Source organism: Ipomoea triloba, chromosome 4 (genome assembly GCF_003576645.1).
Source record: "Ipomoea triloba cultivar NCNSP0323 chromosome 4, ASM357664v1".
Classification (NCBI taxonomy): domain Eukaryota; kingdom Viridiplantae; phylum Streptophyta; class Magnoliopsida; order Solanales; family Convolvulaceae; genus Ipomoea; species Ipomoea triloba.
In genome coordinates, this window is record NC_044919.1 from 7,527,338 (window position 1) to 7,550,177 (window position 22,840).

The 22,840-nt window shown below is 32.8% G+C and overlaps 2 protein-coding genes across 4 annotated transcripts in view; both read right to left on the bottom strand.

Annotated features, from left to right (window-relative positions):
- The window catches only part of LOC116014762 (superoxide dismutase [Cu-Zn]-like), a 4,049-nt gene extending 2,261 nt beyond the window's left edge, over window positions 1–1,788 (bottom strand). The window contains exons 1-5 of one of the 3 annotated variants that reach the window (XM_031254709.1): window positions 1,630–1,788; window positions 681–769; window positions 492–593; window positions 294–389; window positions 100–131 (exon numbers count right to left, since the gene is read on the bottom strand). In XM_031254709.1, the coding sequence (XP_031110569.1) occupies window positions 100–131; window positions 294–389; window positions 492–593; window positions 681–756 (306 nt within the window). In that variant the 5' untranslated portion in view covers window positions 757–769; window positions 1,630–1,788. Of the gene's footprint in view, window positions 1–99; window positions 132–293; window positions 390–491; window positions 594–680; window positions 770–1,222; window positions 1,430–1,459; window positions 1,573–1,629 lie in introns of those variants that run through there. The other 2 variants (XM_031254711.1, XM_031254710.1) reach the window with 2 other exon arrangements.
- Window positions 1,789–6,568: 4,780 nt separating this feature from the next.
- LOC116017240 (probable 1-deoxy-D-xylulose-5-phosphate synthase, chloroplastic) lies at window positions 6,569–11,789 on the bottom strand. Its single transcript, XM_031257786.1, has 8 exons — window positions 11,528–11,789; window positions 10,204–10,332; window positions 9,910–10,074; window positions 9,635–9,785; window positions 8,902–9,173; window positions 8,463–8,736; window positions 7,485–8,362; window positions 6,569–7,196 (listed from the first exon to the last, which is right to left on the bottom strand). Exons 1-8 carry the CDS (start codon window positions 11,657–11,659, stop codon window positions 7,047–7,049), a joined length of 2,151 nt encoding a protein of 716 aa, XP_031113646.1. The 5' UTR covers window positions 11,660–11,789; the 3' UTR covers window positions 6,569–7,046.
- Between the last annotated feature and the right edge of the window lie 11,051 nt (window positions 11,790–22,840).

The window sequence follows — 22,840 nt, forward strand, 5'->3', positions numbered from 1 at the left end:
AAAAAAAAAAAAAAAAAAAAAAAAAAAAAAAAGAATATCAAACCAAGTTATGTATCTTTAATTCAATTTGAAATCAAAATGAAAATGTAAGCTGTTCACCTGCTTATCAGTGATGGTGAAAGAAGCAGTTCCTGAAACATTTCCATATAGACATTAAAGCAAAGAACACTTGCATAAATTTTGAAGAGCAAAACTAAAGATGCAAGGTAATTTAACCTATGCATGCATAACTCAACTATTATGGATTAAAAAACAATAGCTACAAAATCAACAATTAAAGAAAGATTCCTTACCATCTTCTCCAACTGTGATGTTACCAAGATCACCGGCATGGCGGTTCTCATCATCAGGGGCACCATGCTCCTTGCCAGCAGGATTGAAATGGGGTCCTGAACAATTATAAGATCAAAGTATTACAAATAACTGATCCTTATTGGAGCAAAGAATCATTTTATTATTGACCACCCAAGCCTTTCATTAGTCCCAGTTACCAGTTGACATGCAGCCATTTGTTGTGTCCCCTAGGGCATGAACATGGAAGCCATGAAGTCCAGGTTTGAGGCCTGAAATGTTTCCAGTAACTGTAGTTGGGCCTGATGAATAAGAAAAGGTAAATGTTTAGAATCCATCAAAACGCAGATACATATGTACCATCAAGACATAGTTAAAACCACAGTTACCATCTCCATCTTGGGTGAAGAATATGGTGCCTTTGACACCTTCACTACTGCTAAGAACTGCGACAGCTTTCACCATTTTAGTTTGTGATCTATAAGATTATGATAATAATATAAAAAGATCATGTTACCAACAGAACAGCTATAATCCAACAAAGAAGTGAATAAATTTGTATAGATAAGATGCTAAAATTGAAGAGAATAAACCCCCAAATGATTCCCTTACAATATAGGCAAGCATTACTAAGAACTTTGCAACAATATCCAAATAAAATACAAGAAATCAAAAGGAAAGTTTATTATCATGCTAGGCAGTTATGTATTGCAAATAGTGAAATTCTTTCTAGAATTTAATAAGGCAAAGGATTTGTTGGTTTTTATTTGTAACAATACAAAAGTAAAGAAAACAATTTATACAAATACTTCAAAACCAACATGAAAAAGAAAAAAGAACACAAGCAAATTGCAACTCCCTAAAATATATCTTCATAATTTCTTTAGGTTCTAATACAGCCACTTCAAAAAAGAAAGACTACAATCAAAACCATATCATAGTCCTTCAAATAACTGATTTCATTAGATACTTCAATCTTCAAAATTATATCAAAGCAAACAGCAGCCATAAATCTACTCCCTGCCAAAGCAGATTGCCTCTACACGCATGCCCTATAGCTGCAATTATAAAATATCATTTCTCTATTCATTAGACCCATTCACTGGGAAATTTGAGCAAAGAATACTAAAGGGATTTATAAAATAAAATTTTAAAAAAAAAATCGAACCATGCTTAAGATCAAGTTAGATTGACCGAACCAACCGCTCAAATACATCCAGAAAACAAGGCATAGATTAAAGATTCTTCTATAAACAATAAAACAAAAATAGAATATAAATGTAAAATTATCACATAATTGACACCATATATCTAGCAGATAAAGATTGTATCTCTTACCTCAGAGCACCCCTTAGCGTACCAGAGAGTGTTAAATGATATTCCCGGATAGATTGGAGGCGGTGGAGCGTGAAGAAGATGTACAAATCGTAGTGATCTTCTAGAGACTTCTGTTGGAATATGGGCCGGGAGTTAGGGAGGCGGCTTTCTTATTTTTATTCGGAAAAATGAAACTTTACAAGGCGTTTGATAGGATGGTGCGGGAGAAAAGAATTATAATTTGATGAGGAAAAGAATAAGGTGTGATTAAAATAAGAACTTAAATTATATTATTTTTTATTTTTGAAAATAAACTTAGAGATTTTATTAAATTAAATGTGAAATATAGAAAGGAACATAAGACATTCAAATAGCAGGACCAGGTTGAGAATAAGCAGTCCTAACCACAGCGTGGGTAAGTTTATTCACTGATCTATGAATAAAATCAATAGACACTACTTCAAAGTGTCTTTATAAAACCTTACAATCACCAACAACGCATCCAGTATACGATAAATCCATAATAGACCTCTTAAACAGTTAGCAAACCATTTGACAATATGAGAAGACCTTAACCCTCAGCTAGGGGTGTAAACGAGCCGAGCCGAGCCGAGCTCGAGCATAGGGTGGCTCGTGCTCGAGCTCGTTAAGGAAGGCTCGGCTCGAGTTCGAGTTCGAGCTCGATAGAGCTCAAGAATTGATGCTCGAGCTCGAGCTCGCCAATTTTCGAGCTGTTCGAGTTCGGCTCGAGTTCGATCTTGAGCTCGAGTTCGAGCTTGAATTCGAGCTCGAGATCAGGGTTGAACTTGAGTTTGAGTGCCAAATTTAACCTGTTTGATTTTATATTCATGTTTCAATTAAAAATAAACTATAATTTTATGTATATATTATATTATATATATATATATATATATATATATATATATATATACGGCTCGACGAGTCACGAGCCTAATACATTAGAGCTCGAGCTCGGCTCAATTATTAAATGAGCCGCTCGAGCTCGGCTCGAGCTCGAATTTGACCGAGCTTTGACCGAGCGGCTCGCGAGCAGCTCACGAACCGCTCGGCTCATTTACACCCCTACCCTCAGCCAACTTCTATCTTTCGCCCATGACAAAGCCTCCTTTATTGCCATAGTTTCAGCCAAGTGAACATCCTCATGACAACCAAGAGAGCTATATTATATTATTTGATAAGGAGAAATATAATTATTGAGAATAAAAATGAAAGAAGTGATATAAAGATTAAAATGTCATTGTGTAATAATAATAATAATAATAATAATAATAATCTATACTATTAATAAAAACAATATCCTCAGTTTTAACTTCCCGCCCAAAACAGATCTATATTATTATGGTTTGCGTAATATTATAAAATATGGTAATACAGTTCCTATCCCTAATACAATTGTAAATTAAAATAGAATTCCTAATAAAATATATTATTCCCTACGTTCCTATTCGTAATACAATTCTAGACTCGTAATACAATTCTAGACTAGAATTACTAATGGTAATAATTCAGTATATATATTTTTCTCTGCAATGCAATCTATACTATTAATAAAAACAATATCCTCAGTTTTAACTTCCCGCCCAAAACAGACCTATAATATTATAGTTTGCGTAATATTATAAAATATGGTAATACAGTTCCTATCTCTAATACAATTGTAAATTAAAATAAAATTCCTAATAAAATATATATTCTTCCCTACGTTCCTATTCGTAATACAATTCTAGACTAGAATTACTAATGGTAATAATTCAGTATATGGTAATAATTCAGTATATATATTTCTCTGCAATGCAATCTATACTATTAATAAAAACAATATCCTCAGTACTTCCCGCCCAAAACAGACCTATATTATGGTTTGCGTAATATTCTTCCCTACGTTCCTATTCGTATATTTCTCTCCAATGCAATCTATGCCTTTTTAAGTTCATTTTGGGATTTCATTTGCACCCCCTCCCCCCTTGCGTGCGAGATAAAGTCATGCTATACAATTCAATAAGCCTTAGAAAAACTCTTGTATAAGTAGTGGTGCAAACCACTTCTCAAACCAATGTGGGACAAAAGTTTCTTGAAAGGTTTTTTTCTATATTTTTCTAACTCAAATGGGTCAACTTTGAGAACCAATTTCTCGTTCACCCATTATCAGTTTTGAGCGTACAATATATCAATCTTTTCGTCTAACTACGAAGAACACGAATCCACGTTGACCCGATCCAAATCGAAAGTGGACCCCACATATATTTGTACCACAATATTGCCAGTAAAATGCCATTTTATGCTAATTTTTTTCCAACAGTTATTTGTCCAGAGAATATCAACGTGTTGAAGGAAGAAGATGATATATAGTGAAGGACAATATCATCTTCACTATATATCATCTTCTTCCTCCAACACAACGCTCTACGGTCAACCAACAATTACTCAACTGATTATCCCATTACTCCCATGTAAATTTTTTCTCTAATATAGTTATACTTACTGAATATCAAAATATAAGTGTACCTCAAGATCCTGAAATAACTAACCGACAAGTAATTAAATTAATGAATATGATGCAATAATGTAAATTATCTACCTATTGCATTTATACACTCATTTTAGAACACTGAATTTTTGTGATATTTGTTGCATGCAAGGAAGACTCATACTATAATTGCATTTATACACTTATTCATACTCATATTCGATGTTATAATTTCTATAATTGTATATCAATTCAAATATTTCTTAAAATATTATAACAAATTCATTCCGTGCAACGCACGAGTGAAAATACTAGTAATAATAATAAGGGATAAAGGTCAAATAGACCCTCCAACTATATACCAAAGTTCAATTAGACCCTTGAACTTAAAAAACTTTCAATTAAACCCTTAAACTAGTTAAATTTGTGCAATTAACATATTTAAGAGGTTATCAAAAGGTAACCTATCAACTTTGCATACATGACATCTTAAGTAGAATACTGGGATTCTATTCAAAAACTAAAAAATTATTTATATTTTAAAAACTAATTAAAAAAGAACTTTTCGATGCAGTTTGACGGAGAAGCTCGAGCTTCTCCCTCAAGATTCTTTGTCCATGACAGCTTAGCTGCCATGGAAAATGAAGCTATGGCAGCATTTCAAGACGAAGTCAAGCTGCCATGGATGATTGTCATGGCAGCTTGGCTACCATGTTTTTTATTTTTAATAAATAAACATTATTATTTTAATATCTATAAAAATATAATTTTTAAAATTTTTTAATCTAAGTGGCATTTTATGTGACATCGTACGTGGCATATGACTTAGGAGTAACCTGTTATTATAGGTCAAATAGGTTAATTGCACAAATTTAACTAGTTTAAGGGTCTAATTGAAGATTTTTTAAGTTCGAGGGTCTAATCGAACTTTGATATATAATTAGAGGGTCTATTTGACCTTTGTCCCTAATAATAATAATAATATTATTATTATTATTATTATTATTATTATTATTATTATTAATCAATGGCAAAAATCTAATTTTCTTATACTTTTCCTTTTCATGCTATGTTGAATTGGAATTCTTGGGGGAGAAGCATGAATTTCAATTCAACAATGGGTTGTTTGGTAGACATGAATTACATTGCAATTCCACCACAATTATTTAGCCACCTAAATTACAATGTTTGATTGGAGGAAATTGCAATTTCATGGAATTAAACAATTCATTAGTTACCCCATAAATTGCACCTCAATAGTTGTGGGAATGGTAAAATGGATGAAATGATACTACTACCCTGGGTTATTATTGTTATTATTATTATTATTAATATTATATTATTATTATTATACAATGACATTTTAGTCTTTATACCACTTCTTTCCTTCTCAATCTCAATAATTCTATGCTTTCCTATTAAACAACGTAATTTGAATACATACTTTATTTTCATCTTATCGTTTTCTTATCGTTTTTAATATAAAAAACTAATATTGGACACCTCTTTTTTGCGCATCGCGCATAAGAAAAACTAATATATATATATATAAAAGCTTGGATTTCAAGATTCTACCATCCATTTCTCTATTGAGAAGCTTTCTTTTCCTTATCTATTTTCTTTTGCAAGATTTATGTTTATTACTTGTGCTTTTGTGTTCTTTATGCTATTTAATCATGAGTAGTTAGTTTATGGGCTTGAGTTAAGGTTGCATTATTTATTTTGATGCTTAGGTTGTGATTATTGTGAAAAAGGGGAAGAACCCCAACCTAGGGTTCATGCGTTTGATCTGAGTTGGGTCTTCAATCTATCTTGTAATATTTGATACGTAGCAATTGTTGTTTGTGTTTGGAAAGTCTTTCATCTCAATGGGAATTGGATAGAAAACTTGAGCCTTCCACTCTCGAACCCAATTTCCCTTCTATGGAAATAGGGGTAGGCTTTTGTTCTTCAAGAACTTGGGTTGATACACCACGGAAGTGGGGCAATCCATGTTCTAATCCTTGTTTTGACTAGGATTTAATTATTTGTGCTTGCCTCAAGACCCTAGGTAAATTGTTCTTCCCCCAACCTTAAGTGTTAAAGCATCTAGATGGTAATGCCCCTAACTTGAGTCCTATTTCTTTATTTTGTATTTATCTATTATTGTTTATATGTGTTTGTTCTACCTAGTTGTCGTTTGCTTAGCTTCTTGTTGATTTCCTTGTGCTAGTACCTAGTTTTTGTGTTTTTGTGATTGCATATTGCGTGTCATAACCCCCAATTCTCAGCGGAACAAAATTTCACACCCGTACACTCACCATCACTCATTTTTGCTACACATGACACATACAAAGAGTATTTTTGGTATTATAATATAAAAGCTATTCCCTATAACTTGGGAATAGCTAATACTAGGGGACTTTTAAGAATGGTTATTTCCTCGGTAAAGGTAACAACTTATTCCTAGCAATGTTATTCTCATGAATAAAATGCGAAAACAAACAATGGAATAGTTTACTTTCAGGAATATTATGCTGAAAAACTTTCAGTACTCGAAATTTTGTTCGAGTCGAACCTAAACTCGACTTGTGCCAATACTACTTTTAGTAGTGAGTACTTGTAGTACATGCTAAAATACAGCCTATCTAGCTAGATTTGCAGCCCAATTTATATGCAATCCGATTAATATATATATTACAAATACAATTTTACAGCACACCAGTACACCACCACTGAGCTTCCTCTTTCTCCTCTAAATTGAAGGTCCATCCTTCCATGCATGCATGTCAACAGTAGCTTAGCTTATGGAAACAAAATCAGGCCAGTTTCTGGCTTCTTTTGGGGAGATATGATGCTAATGCTAGGTTTGTCCAACTAACACTACTATATATGTATATACCTTATATTTTACATTACATTGCTCAAGTTATTCAGTCTTACATACGCAGTTACAACTTACTATACACAGCTAAGCCATGGCCTCTAGAGCTTTTCTTGTTTGTCCAAGTATGTTGAATACTGTGGCAGCAATATGAGATGGTGTCAAACCAGCTTGCGTTAATTGGTATTCTTGGGATCCATGCTCAATATACCTATCAGGAAGGACAATAGGTCTCCACTGCAATCACAACGTACAAAAATTAATTAACTAACACTTTAAACATCAATACGACTGAGTGAATTGCCAATTAAAATTGTCAGGAATTGTTGGGCGGAGATTAGTAAAGGATCAAGTCCATCAATGTGGTGGTAGTCAGAGGGATTGCTGGACAAAGATCCGTAAAGGGTCAAGTCCAACACCCTGACTTTCGAAGATGTGATGGTGAAATAAAATTATTTATAGCATAGCAGCTTTTGAGATAATATTAAGTAGGTGGGTGGGCATGCTGTTGTTATAGTAGTGTACCTTTAAATTTCCATCAAGGAGGCCATCTAAGGCCATGAAGTGAGCAACATGAGATCCGAAACCCCCAACTGATCCTTCTTCCACTGTGATGAGTACTTGGTGGGAGTTTGCCAAACTGCGTATGAGAGCGTGGTCCAAAGGCTTGCAAAATCTGGCATCTGCAACTGTTACTCGCAAACCCTGAGCTTCTAATGAAGCGGCTGCAGATAAACAGCTCTGCACCGCAGTTCCATATCCCAAGAGAGCAACTCTCTCGCCTTCAATCAATATCCGGCCTTTACCTACCTCAAGGGGAGTGCCTTTGTTACCAGGAGGTAGGTCTACGCCCACCCCATTCCCTCTCGGATAACGGAAGCAGCTAGGCCTGTCTTCAATGGCAGCAGCAGTGGCAACCATATGCAAAAGCTCAGCCTCATCAGAAGGAGCCATGACAACCATGTTTGGAAGGCATGCCATAAAAGTTACATCAAAGGAACCACAATGTGTAGGCCCATCTGCTCCAACTAGTCCAGCCCTGTCCAGTGCAAACCTCACTGGCAGCTTCTGCAAATCCACATCATGCACTACCTGGTCGTACGCCCTCTGCATGAAAGATGAATAAATTGCACAAAAAGGTTTAAGGCCTTCACAAGCCAATCCAGCAGCAAAAGTTACTGCATGCTGCTCTGCTATTCCAACATCAAAGCATCGCGTTGGGAAGTGGTGCTGGAAAAGGTTCAAGCCTGTTCCACCTCCCATGGCAGCATGGATCGCCACAATGTCTTTATCTGCTTCTGCTTCTGCAACCAAAGCTTTTGCAAAGTATGTTGTATAAGCCTGTGTTTTCCCACTTGCAGCTTTCAATTGTTTTCCAGTTGCAGGCTCAAACTTCGCAACTCCTAAAAGTATCGTAGTAAATATATAATGTTCAAAATCTAAAATAAGGAGCTAAATCAGATAGTTTGAAATCAATCCATCCATATATATATATATAATTACCATGGTATTTGTCTGCAGCCTCTTCAGCATATGGATATCCCCTGCCTTTCTCAGTTACAACATGGATCAAAACTGGACCATTAATGCGCGAGCTCTTTACTTCTTTTAGAATAAAAGTAAGATCATCAATGTTATGGCCATCCACAGGACCAATATAATAAAGTCCAAGTTCTTCAAATAGTGTTGATCCAGACGAACTAATCAACCCGCGAGCGTACTCATCAACTTTTGCTGCAAGCTTATGCATAGATCCACCAATTTGCTTCGTAACTCCCTGCATCCAGAAATTACAATCACATAAATAAAATAAAATAATTAATGATTAAATTTCAACTTCGATATATATATATCTCTAAATTAAACCTTTTCGAACATCATATCGATCTTCTCAGTTTTCAATTATATTCTTGAGTAGTACAGTGAAAGTCATGAAACTAACCTTAGCAACTTCTCTTAGTTCTCTTAAAGGCCTGGTGGACTGTAATCTGCTCAAAGCACTACTTAAAGCTCCAACAGGAGCAGTAGGCCCATCTAGAGTAGCAGTTGGTAAGGATACTTGCTTGTTGTCATTTAGGATGATAATCATATTAGAATCCAGATAGCCAGCATTATTCATGGCTTCATATGCTTGACCAGCTGTCATGGCACCATCACCTATAACTGCCACAACATTGTTGTTTCTTCCCTTTAGATCCCTCCCCACAGCCATTCCTATCACCAAAAAGATCAAAAGTTTAAACTTAAGCTTTATATGAGAAGAAGAAATTAAAAAGAAGGATCTAAAGGTCAGCATGCATTGCATACTAGTAAGATGATGAGACACATTTCTTCAGAAATTAAAGTTAATTTAAGTTCTGGTTTCCTTTGCAGCAGCATCCTCCTAGTGGCAAATCCCATAAGAAAGTGTGTGATTAACCATATATAATCTTATCTCAAAGCAGAGTTTGGATAGAATAAAGATGAGAGAATTGCTTGCAGTTTTGGTGTTAGAATGTTATTAGGGGAAAAAGAGATATATAAGTAAAATTTTATTAGAAACTTTGGTGAACTAATATATTGTTTTTTAAAAGTAACATACCATATTAATGAATCCATCATAGGGGAGAATGCTCATAACACATAAGCCAAAAAATATAATTCAACTAAAATCTTGCAATATAATAAAAAATTACCTAATCCAGCTGAGATAGTGGTTGAACTGTGGCCGGTACCAAAGCAATCATGGTCACTCTCTGAACGCTTGGTAAATCCAGAAAGCCCATTTGTCTGTCTCAGCGTCGACATCTTCTCCCTTCTACCCGTCAAAACTTTATGAGGGTAGGACTGCAGATCCAATCATGAAAACATACTCAAATTCAATCTCATCTCATCTAGTACTGTACGTAATTCATTACGAATTGAACGTACATTTTCCAAGCAAAAAATAAATAATAAAAAAATCCAGTACCTGATGACCCACATCCCACAGAATCTTATCCTGCGGTGTGTTGAACACATAATGAAGTGCTACTGTGAGCTCCACAACACCCAGGTTGGACCCAAGATGTCCCCCCGTCTTTGAAACATTAAATATCGTATCAGACCGTAGCTCATCAGCAAGTTGCTCCAGTTCCTACGTTAAATAATACAACCCCACCCCAATTTAAATATTTAAACCATCATACAATATATATATATATATATATATATATATATATATATATATATATAATGGAGGACTACTTTAGATTTTAATTTCTACCTTCACCGGCAGATTTTTCATGTGAATTGGATAGTTAATGGTGTCCAAAAGTGGAGTTGGTGGCCTCTGTGAGTAATACAACCCTTTCTCTTTCACTACTGCCTGAATCCCACTTGATCTCTTCTTCACCTTTTAACAAATTACAAGGGAGCTCAGCTAGGAAAATATAAGTATATATATTTCTACAAGTAAAACTTCTCCCTCCATCCCATTTTATATATCTAGTTCACTTAACAAGACTTGATTAAAGTTATTTACAATTTAATTTTTCATAATATTAAGTTTAGAACTAATATGTAAAATTTATATATTTAGAAACTATGACTATTAAATATAAAAAATCAAATTTAAAAATTATATAAAAAAATAATAATAGAAATAAACGAAGAATAAAGAGTTGGTTTGATTAATAATTAATAAGTATGACAGATAAAATGATATTAACAGGTAAAAAAAAAAAAGAGGTATCCCATTTTTTGGACAAATTGTATACTGTATTTCAAGATCCTTTTAACAAATTGAATTCAGGTTTATTTTTAATATATTATTATATGTTTATTTTAATATTTAAATAATTTAACGTCACGTGTTAATTATTAAACATAAAAACAATGAAGGATAGTGCAGATGGGGCCACTAAAAAATGGATGTCGATACCTGAGAAAGGATAGATTTCTCAAAAGAAAAAGAAAAGAAATAGAAAGGATAGATAGAAAGGGTAAAAGACTATTTTACCCTGTGTTTTTCTATAACATTCCCTATCGACATTTCAACTGAAATTTTGTTACAAGGACTAAACTGATAAAGTTTTAAACAAAAATAATATTCCTTAATATATAAACAACCACCCTAACTAAAACTGTTAATACGTTACGAAAATGGTAAAACCATCCAACTTTATACAGGAGAACAATTAGACTCAGTATAAAATTCAAGGGCTTTTTTGACATTTTTTTTAAAACCTTATAAAAATATCTTTACTAGTTTTAACTATCCCGTATAGTTTATCGATTTTACGGAGATTGGAAAGACAAATTGTATGGGTTCTCACGGTAATTTCACCTCAGAAACTAGTTGACATAGATGACAAAATCTAATTTAACACATGTTTATTTGTCAAAATTTTTTAATCTACCATAAAATAAATAAATTTTTTTGAAGATATAAAATAAATAAATTTTAAGTCACAGAGTATTTAATATGAGTGTATGATGATTATTAAGGCAGAAAAAGGTAGGGGGTTGTTTATGATGATTTTATGCAGAAAATGGTGTCCACACTCCACAAAGGATAGATAAGACAAAAATCCAAAAGAGAAGACTACCTGGGTGGGTTTAAAATGGAGGTGAAACTGCAAATCTGATCCATGGAGCCAGTAAGAGCAGAAAGCTGCAGCATGGTTTTGGGGATAAGCGGAATTGGAAGTGCCAGGGAATGCAAATGTAGGAAGAGCCATTTCTTTTTTTTTCAGTAGTGTATGTGTGTGGATTGCAGAGGTGAGGTAGTTCAGATTCAAGGCTCACTGGAAAATGCCCAAGAAACCCTGAGGTATTTATAACGAGATGAAAGAGTATCAGAACACAAATACCTAACAACCCAGTCTTTGTTTGGAGGTGCAGAGGCTATGAGAGGGAGCTGATCTGTCATCTGAAGTCAGAGAAAGAAGCTGCGTAAAGGAAAACACTACTCTTACTCCCAAATTTTAATATCAACTTTTACTCATCTCACAAAATTTGAATGTTGACATTTTTATTGGGATCCACAAGAAAAAAAAATAACTAATAACCAATTATCACATCAGAAAATAAAAGTGAAAGAATAGAAATAAGAAGTACATTTAGTAGAACTCAAGTACTCGGATTAATGTATTTGTCACTAATCGTTGCTTAGCCCGCAACGCAATCTGTAATAAAATTAAGACATAATAAACTTGTGTGAGACGAGTTGGGTCAAATGAAAATATAATATTTATACTAGAAAATGTAATACTAATAATAAAGGAATAAGGTGCAAATTGACCACTGAACGTAACCCGAAAATGCAATTAGACCACTGAACGAAAAAAAAGTGCAATTATATCATTGAACACTCCAAATACATGCAATTTCACCTTATAGCAAGTTACCATCCATTTCATCAGGTTATCTACTTACGTGGAAGGTGAGTTGGCGTATTTAAATAATTTTTTAAATAAACTTAAAAAATAAATATAATTAAATATAATTAAATTAAAAAAAAAAATTGGGGTTGCCGGACTTCCTCCTTCGTCTCCACCCAGGGACGAAGAGAAGCTCTTCGTCTCTGGTTGGAGATGAAGAGATCTCTCGGTCACTCTTCGTCTCCGACCGGAAACGAAGGATCTGTCTTTGTCTTCGGCCAACTAGAGACGAAGGAGGAGGCCCGCGTTTTTTTTTAATATAATATAATTATATTTATTTTTAAAGTTTATTTTTAAAAATTATTTAAATATGCCAACTCACCCTCCACGTAAGCAGGTAACCTGATAAAATGGATGGTAACCTTTTATCAGTGGCCTAATTGTATTATCACGTTATGTTCAATGGTCAATTTGCACCTTATTCGAATAATAAATAAAGTAATTGTTACTTAAACTTTTTGAAGAAAAATGTACTTTCTCTATTCTACTTACTAGTCAAACCAACTATTTTTTCTTTGTAAACCTAAAAGTGCAATTAGGCCACTGAATAAAGAAAAAGTACAATTAGGTCATTGAACACTCCAAATGTATGCAATAGCATCTGATATCAGGTTACCATCCATTTCATTAGGTTACTTGCTTATGTAGACGGTGAGTTGGCATTTTAAAATATTTTTTAATAATAAACTATTAAAATAAAAAATTAAAATAATTTTAAAAATTAAAATAATAATAATAATAATAATAATAATAATAATAATAATAATAATAATAATAACACCGACGCCAACCCCTTCTCCCCCTTAATAATACCCTTGTCACCTTGATAGGAAACCTGCGGATGAATCAAATTTAATTTATTACTCCGTATTATTATTATTATTATTATTATTATTATTATTATTATTTACGGAAAGTCAACTTCTTCACAAAACAACTAAAATCTTCATCCAAAATCATAAAGCAAAAGTTGTTTTGTAAAAGAAGTTGACATTCCGTAAATAATAATAATAATAATAATAATAATAATTGTAATAGTAATAATAAATAAATTAAATTTGATTCATTCGCAGGTTTCTTATCAAGGTGGCAATGGGGGGTGGCCGCATATGTTTTTTTTATAAATAATTTATTATTAAAAATTATTTTAAAATGTCAACTCACCATCCACGTAAGCAAGTAACCTGATGAAATGGATGATAACCTGCTATCAGGTGAAATTGCATACATTTGGAATGTTCAGTCGCCTAATTGCACTATTTGGTTTGTTCAATGGCTTAATTGCACTTTCAGGTTACATTCAGTGGTCAATTTGAACCTTATTACTTATTTTTATTAATAATTTCTTATAATTTTTAAATTAAATTAAATTTTTTTTTTTTGTGTTTGATAGTATTTTTGATGTAATTTCTAAATATATATAATTTACATATACTAATTCAAAATACATAAAATTTATATACTAATTCTAAACTTAATATTATAAAAAATTAAATTTTAATAACTGTAATCAAGTCTCGTTAATCGAACTCAACATATAAAATAGGACAGAAGGAGTAATGCTTTTAAATTTGATTTTAAAATGTTATATTTTTTTTATATAAATAATAAATTTTTAATTCTTAATTAAGTATTAGAGTTAATTTCACCAAAGGTCCCTTGTCTTTGGTGGCAATTCCAATTTTAGTCCCAGACTTTCATTTTTGCCATTTTACATCCCAGACTATTATTTTTTGGACACTTTTAGTCCTTTTGATAAATTTTTCCAATAAGATCCTATTTTTAGTAGGGGCATTTTTGTCTCTTCATATTTTATTTTTATTTAACCTGTTTTTACTTATTTAATTAGGTTATGTTAACCAGTCCGATTTTTCTAATTATTAAGACTCAACCGACAAATCCCTAATCAATTTCATCTGCTTGAGTTCAGGGCTTCATCGATCATCCTCCTTCACGCGAAGAACAAGAGCGTACACTGGTACTGTAGAGGAGAGAAAGGGTGAATTTATTTATTTTTGGTGCTTTTCATCTTTTTCTTTGGATATATGCATGCCATTCTCCTACCCAGGTTTTAGATTCTTTATTTTTGTGGTGTTTTGAATTCAGGATAGAAACTTGAGGAGTTGAGGATATCTTCTATTTCATCAATGTATAATTTTTGTGTGTTTGTTCAAATTCACTATCATAGAATTCATCAAGGTCCTCATTAGATTCTTGAACTTCATTTTCACTCTCATTGTCCGTCTCTTGGTTGCGAACTGCCTTAGGGGTTTTGGATGCGTTCAAATTTAGAGATTTGGGACTACAGATTTAGCACGGCACATTCCCCTTTGCTCTGTTGTACCGGTGTATGCTCTTGTTCTTCGCTTGGTGAAGGAGGATGATCGACGAAGCTCTGAACTCAAGCAGATGAAGTTGATTAGGGATTGTCGATTGAATCCTTATAATTAGAAGAACCGGTTGGTTAACATAACCTAATTAAACCGGTGAAGACCGGTTAAATAAAAATAAAATATGTAGGGACAAAAATGTCCTTACTAAAAATAGGATCTTACCCATAAAATTATCAAAATGACTAAAAGTGTCCAAAAAATAATAGTCTGGAATGTTAAATGACAAAAGTGATAGTGTAGGACTAAAATCGGAATTGCCACCAAAGGCAAGGGACCTTTGGTGGAATTAACTATTATTTATCTATCCTAATCCAATCCGACCCTATTTTATGAATAAGAATTCGTCAAACAATCTAATTGGAAAGTCACTCTAAAATCAAAGCAGTATTTTGGAGATTCACATGAAAAAGCTCTAGAAACCTAGGAATCTCCTAACAACCCAATCTTTGTTTGCGGGTACAAAGGGTGGGTTCGTAGGGCCATGAAATTAAATGAGTGATGGTGCCCCCTGTCGCTACTTACTTCGGCCATAAATATGTTCAAAAGCTGAGAAATTTCAAGAAAACCAAAGTCAATAGAATGTTTGAATGGAGATTATAATTAAGTTCGAATCTCAAATTTAAAGATCATTGTAATTTCTACTTTAAAAATAAGTAGATAAGGTAAATTGGGAGCTGTGTCTTAACTGTCCTATAGTTCCGAATGTTTGTATATATAAAGGGATTTAAGAACCAAATAGGGAATATTTAATAAGAGTTAATCAAAAAGATACTCCATAGATATCAAAGTTTTATAACATGTATCTTTTTCATTCTTTTCTTTAGAAGAGAAATTCTATATTATATTGGCCTAACATTAAAGAGAAAATGAAAGTATTGTATGGTTTTGTGTAATGCATAACCATAATAGTTTAAATAATATAAAATATTCTAATTGAACAATTATATTTGTAGTAGAGTGACATTAACATGAATTTATGTTATGTGTTATAAGTTTTATAATCAAAATTCATTAAAATTTATAATTGATAATTATGTGTACACTTCAAGTTATTTTTTTTAAGAAATTAAAAAGTAAATAATAATAAAGAATTTACATAGTTCAATTTATACTTGGAGAGTACCACACAACAATTGTTAAAAGTTCTTATTATAGGAAAATTCTTACATTGAATTTTCATATATGTGGCCCTTGATCAGTCATGTCAAGTGTGTGTATATATAAGGATAAGTAGTGATTAAAATGATTGTGTTTCATAATTTTTTAGATTAAAAATGACAATACTTAATAGCTTAATTATATGTCGAGTTAATTTCAACAATGATCCTCCGACTATGTTGATTTTCTAAAATTAGTCCCCGACTTTTAATTTGGACAATTTAGGCCCCTTGACATTCAAATTCTTTCCAATGTTGGTCCTTTCGTCAAATTTTGGTTAAGTTGAGGTCAAATGAATGGGTAAAATTGTCCGTTCACTTGTATAGTATATTATTACTCGTATTTCTCCTGCCCTATACGCTATATATATGAATATAATCTCAGTCGAAGAGACTTCGACTGAAATTATATGACTTCGATTGATATATACAAACATTCAGGACTATAGGACAGTGCGACATTGCTGTGTCTCAAGGCAATTGCAATTTGCAAATGTTTTAATATTTTCATTTTAATTATACTATATTGTATTATTGGTCTGCATGCAAGGAGGTGTTATCTTGACTCAAAGCTCGCAGTGTGACATTGGTTAAGCTTCATACAGATTGCTCTAATCTTCATCACTACTTAACGGCTCCTAATATCGAGCTTCGTTCACATGTTGGTTTTGTTACTAATGTTTGTAGGGATATTATTTCTACGTTTTTGATTGCGTTGTTAGTTTAGTCCCTAGATCATCTAATTTGGTAGCGCATTCGCTTGCCTCGGTGGCCTATGATCAGACTAACTGTTTGTACTAGGATTCCGTCTCTCATGACTTCATTTAAGCTCTTATATAATAATTTAGCTCGTTTTATTTTTTTTCAAAATATTGTATTATTGACTTTGATTTTGGTGCCCGAATAAATTTAGGATAGGTGTAGGACTAAATCTAATTAAAAAAAAAACACTAAGAAAATAGGTGTAGGACTAAATCTAGTAAAAAAAAAATTGACGTTCAGAATACAATCTATATGTATACTATTAATAAAAACAAAATCATCCATTTTAACTTCCCGCTCAAACCACTCCTATACTATTAAGGTTTGCTTAATATTGTAAAATATTGTAATACAATTTCTATTCGTACTACAATTGTACATTAAAATATGGTAATACGATTCATAATACAATATATTCTTTCTTACTTTATTATTTGTAATACAATTCTAGATTAAATTACTAATAGTAATAATACAATACATATACTTCAATTCCATGCAACGCAATCTATACTATTAATGAAAACAAAATCCTCCATTTTAACTTCCCGCCCAAAACAATCCTATACTTTTAAGGTTTGCGTAATCTATACTATTAATAAAAACCAAATCCTCCATTTTAACTTTCCGCCCAAAACACTTCTATACTATTAAGGTTTACGTAATATTGTAAAATATGGTAATACAATTCTTATTCGTACTATAATCGTACAATAAAATATGGTAATACAATTCCTAATACAATATTTTTTTTTATACTTTCCTATTCGTAATACAATTCTAGATTAAAATTACTAATGGTAATAATACAGTACATATACTTCTCTACAACGTAATATTGTAAAATATGGTAATACAATTCCTATTCGTTTTACAATTTTTCATTAAAATTAGGGAAAATTACATATTTCGTGTCTAAGTTATAGGGTAATTGTAGAATTTGTCCCTAAGTGTTGGTCATACGCCCTTTTAGCCATTGACTAATCGTGGCTCCACTTGATAACCTGTTAAAGCACAAAGAGTCAACATTGCCTCCACTAAGGCTTGATCTAATGACCTCCCATATGGGAGAATTACTACATGCCATTTGAGCACAAGGTGCTTGGTTAAATAAATTAATATATAAATATAAGCAAACTAGCAAACCCTTCCGTTTTAAAATTAAAGTACATATACTTTCGTATCCGTAATACAATTCTACTTATTATTTTACAGAATCTCCAAATAATAATATTGATTGAAATTAAACTATAAATACTTTCTAACATTAATACAATTGTATATGAAACATGCATCCTTATTACTGCAAATAATAATATTAAAATTGTAGTGCATATACTTTTCTATCCGTAATACAATTCTACTTATTATTTTACAGAATCTCCAAATAATAATATTGATTGAAATTCACTATAAATAATTTCCTAACCTTAATACAATTGTACACAAAACATGCATCCTTATTTTTGCAAATAATAATATTGAAATTGCAGTACATATATTTTTCTATTCGTAATACAATTATACATATTATTTTACAGAATCTCCAAATAATAATATTGATTGAAATTACACTCTAATTACTTTTCCAATATTAATACAATTGGACATTAAATAGGCATCCTTATCTATATCTATACTACTAATAAAAACAAAATCCTACTTTTACAACTTCTCGCCCAAATTACCTCCCAAGCTATTAATATATAAAATATAATAATTATTATGGTAAATAATAGCTCAGTAACTGTGACAAATTATATATATATATATATATATATATATATATATATATATATATATATATGTGTATATGTATATAAAAGGAATAATATTGTAATTGAACAATATTAGTATATTTACCTAATAATTAATATGATAATTAAGGAATTCATTACACAGATATTAGTATACCTAATTAATTATTATTAGTATTGTCAAAGCAAGCCGAGTCGCCCCACCGTGGGCCTAATTTTTGAGGGCCTGGCCCGTTAGGCCTGTGGGCTAGGATTCAAGCAACCTTAGCTCGCCCCACGCGGATTGGCAGGCCCTGTGGCTTTCTTTATTTTTGATGGTGTAAATTGATCTGGGGTATTAGGATCAAAACTACCAGTGTATAATGTATATATGATGATATGTTAACTGGTGAAGATAGGAAAGCGGTAGAAAAGTGGGAAATGGCTTAGTGAAGCCGATTCTGTGTGTTGCATTGTGAATAAACCACCTTTTTTTTAATTACAAGGAAGGGTTAGGGTCTTTATATAGTTACAGGTCCTGATCCTTCAAGAATATAATATAATATTTTTTAAAGGACACTTGACCTTTCACATTATCTAAGGGTTACTTGACCTTTCGGGATATAATAATACATCAAATATACACTTCGGATTCTTACGTGTTGTCCTTGGGGTATTTACCCATCACGAGTCCCCCATTTCTTGAATCTGCGAGAGTTGTCAGGTTCGAGAAGTAAAATGTGCTCCGGGCGGCCAACTTGTTACGAGCAAAGTCTTCCCGGTCTGAATGCCTTGATAGTCCGTGATGAACCCCTCAAGTTCGAGTTGAGCATGAGGGGCGTGATTTACGCTGTTGCCTCGTTAAAAACCTTAGACTAAGAAAAACCCAGTGGGAAAAAACCTAGCTAATGGAAAAAGAGTACAACCAATAGCGTAATCTTTTAAGACCATAACGGGTTGTCTTGGTTGTTTATGCAACCTCATTTGCTTTACTTGGTTGAACCTTTAGTGATTCTTCAAGTCCAGTGAGCTTTTCAAAAATTCATTTCCACCAATGGTTGTATGGAGCAGATATCTTCCTGCAAAATGTAAGATAATAATGCAAATATGCATGTAATGCATACCTATCCTAATATGCACATCTTAGGTTAGTTCCTAACTCCACTTCTCTAAAATGGGCCCTTATTCCAATGGGCACCTAATGACTTAATGCATTACTTTGGGGTTGTGTGGGCACCCAAAGTAACTGCCCTATCACGCAATATTTTTTTTTTTTCGGGCGACCACAGGGGTCTCAACGCAAAGAAGCGGCATCCATTGAAAAGCGGGATTCTGGCGACCATAGGGATCTCAGCGCTAAGAAGCGGGGTTTTTTCGTGATGGGTAAATACCCCAAGGACAACACGTAAGAATCCGAAGTGTATATTTGATGTATTATTATATCCCGAAAGGTCAAGTGATCCTTAGATAATGTGAAAGGTCAAGTGTCCTTTAAAAAATATTATATTATATTCTTGAAGGGTCAGGGCCTGTAACTATATAAAGACCCTAACCCTTCATTGTAATGAAAAAAAGGTGGTTTATTCACAATGCAACACACAGAATCGGCTTCACTAAGCAATTTCCCACTTTTCTACCGTTTTCCTATCTTCACCAGTTAACATATCATCATATATACATTATACACTATGGTAGTTTTGATCCTAATACCCCAGATCAATTTACACCATCAATTTTATTTATTTATTTATTTTTTATATATACATATGTCAATGTTACAAAAAAATAAATAAAGTCTACAAATACTAACATTGCGAATTTACAATCCAACTTTAAAATCTAACAAAAATTAATATTAATTCAAAATTCAAAAAAAGAAGTAGTGTCTACAAATAATATTATTTTTTTATGTTCAAAAATTATATATTTTTAAAAATACTAATATTATATATATATATATATATATATATATATATATATATATATATATATAGAAATGTGTTCCCGTGCAGTTGATGGTCTCAGGTGCAGTTGTGCGGTTAAATTTGAGCCATTGATCTTGTCTAAATCAACGTTCAGATTAAAAATGATTAAAAAAATGCGCGGTGGCAATTTGGTCCTTTTGCATTTAGATCAAATTTAAGGTGCGTGAATTTTTTTCTTAAGGTGCTTGGATTTTTGTGCTTAAGGTGAGGGTGAGTCAATTGTTGAAACTTAAGGTGCGTGAATTTCCTTCTTAAAGTGCGTGGTTTTCCTTATTAAGGTGCGCGATTTGTATGTTAAGGTGCGTGATTTGTGTACTTAAGGTACGCCATTTTAAACCTTTAGGTGCGTGGTTTGTGTGCTTAAAGTGCGTGATTGATGTACTTTTTTCCATTTAAAAATTTTAGGTGTGTGATTTGTGTTCTTAAGATGCTTTGTTTGTGTGCTTAAGGTGCATAGTTTGTGTACTTAAGATGCGTCATTTTGATGCTTAAGGTGTGCTTTGCTTTGTTCCGGCAACCTGCTGCCGCCGATGCATGACTTTATTGAACAACTAGGCAAATATCTTGGCTTTGATCACACCTCTCTGCGGCGGAAGCCTGCAGGAGGAGGCGGCGACGAAGTGGTGTTTCGTTGAATTCTTCACCGGCTCTTCAACATTTTCCATATTAAGGCGGCACATAATTAAAATGTGAGGGAACAAAAATTCAAATAAATAATATATGTTGAAAAGTAGTGAAATGAGCTGAGCGAATTGCAGAGCAAAGTGAGCTTAGCTTAGCGATCTAGGGAGGATGTTCCGCTGCATGTGAAACCCTATCAATGAGAGTATTAATGGAGAACATGCCTTTTTCTGTTTTTAAATTTTCATTGATTTGAGCTATTGATCTAAATTTGATCAATGGCTCATACTTAACCCCATTTTTTTTATCTGTGAGCAATCCCGCACCTGAACCCTTCCTCATATATATATATAGAGAGATTTTTATTGAAATGCGGCGGCGAGCTCTGGTGCGGTCATGTTCTGGTGCGGTCATGCGGCTTAATATGCGCCGTCCAATTTCATTAATCCTACCGAAATTCGCGTATGTTTAAGTGGGGTTATTGTGATAATTTTAGTATTTATATTACGTGAATTGGAATGGTGCATTTTAGTACATAGTATGGTGCGCTTATATATATGTTGTGGTGCGTTTTATTACGTATGTTGGTGCATTAACTGTGTTGTGGAATTGTGTGTTTTAATCTATCCGCTGGTGCATTTTCATACATAGAATGATGTGTAACTGTGTTGTGGAATGGTGTATTTTAATACGTCGTTTGGTGCATTTTAATACGTTGAATGGTGTGTATTTTAACACGTGTTTCTAATAAGTGTGTTGTGCAATGGTGCGTTTTAATCCGTCCTCTAGTGCATTTTAATACGTTGAATGATGTGTATTTTAACACATGTTTTGTAATCTATACTATTAATAAAAACAATATCCTCAACTTTAATTCCCGCCTAAAACACTCCTATACTATTAAGGTTTGTGTAATCTATACTATTAATAAAAACAATATCCTCAACTTTAACTTTCCGCCCAAAACACTCATATACTATTAAGGTTTGCGTAATATTGTAAAATATGGCAATAGAATTCCTATTCGTAATACAATTGTACATTAAAATATGGTAATACAATTCGTAATAAAATATATTCTTCCCTACGTTCCTATTCGTAATACAAATCTAGATTAAAATTACTAATCGTAATAATATAATACATATATTTTCCTTGCAATGCAATCTATATCTATAATATTAATAAAAACAATATCCTCAACTTTAACTTTCCGCCTAAAACACTCCTATACTATTAAGGTTTGCGTAATATTGTAAAATATGGTAATAGAATTCTTATTCGTAAATCGTAGTACAGTTGTACATTAAAATATGGTAATACAAATCCTCCCGTCCAATGGGTAAAAAAAACAAGCCTTTCGCATTCCTCAACCCGCAAGGCCAGCCAATTTTATGAACGACATTCGTGTCTGCATGTGTCGGCGCACACGAGTCAAGCCTTTTCAAGTTCATTTTGCGATTTGATTTGCACCTCCCTGCGCGCGAGAGAGAGCCTTATGCTATACAATTCAATAAGCTTGAAAAAGACTCTTGTATAAGTAGTTGTGCAAACCCACATCCCAAACCAATGTGGGACAAAAGCTACTTAATTGAAAGTTTTTTCTCTCCATTTTTCTAACTGAAATGGGTCAAGTTTGAGAACCAGTTTCTCATTCACCCATTATCCGTTTTGAGCGTACAGTATATTAATCTTTTCGTCTAACTACGAAGAATCCGAATCCACTTTGACCAGACCCACATATATTTGTACCACAATATAACCACTAAAATGCCATTTTATGCTATTTTTTTCAACAGTTATTTGTCCAGAGAATATCAACGCT

Coding starts and splice junctions, on each gene's coding strand:
- LOC116017240 (XM_031257786.1), bottom strand. CDS start 11,659: ATGGCTCTTCCTACATTTGCATTCCCTGGCACTTCCAATTCCGCTTAT. Junction 10,333..11,527: donor TCCATTTTAAACCCACCCAG/GTAGTCTTCTCT, acceptor ATTTGTTAAAAG/GTGAAGAAGAGATCAAGTGG. Junction 8,363..8,462: donor GGCTGCAGACAAATACCATG/GTAATTATATAT, acceptor CGATACTTTTAG/GAGTTGCGAAGTTTGAGCCT.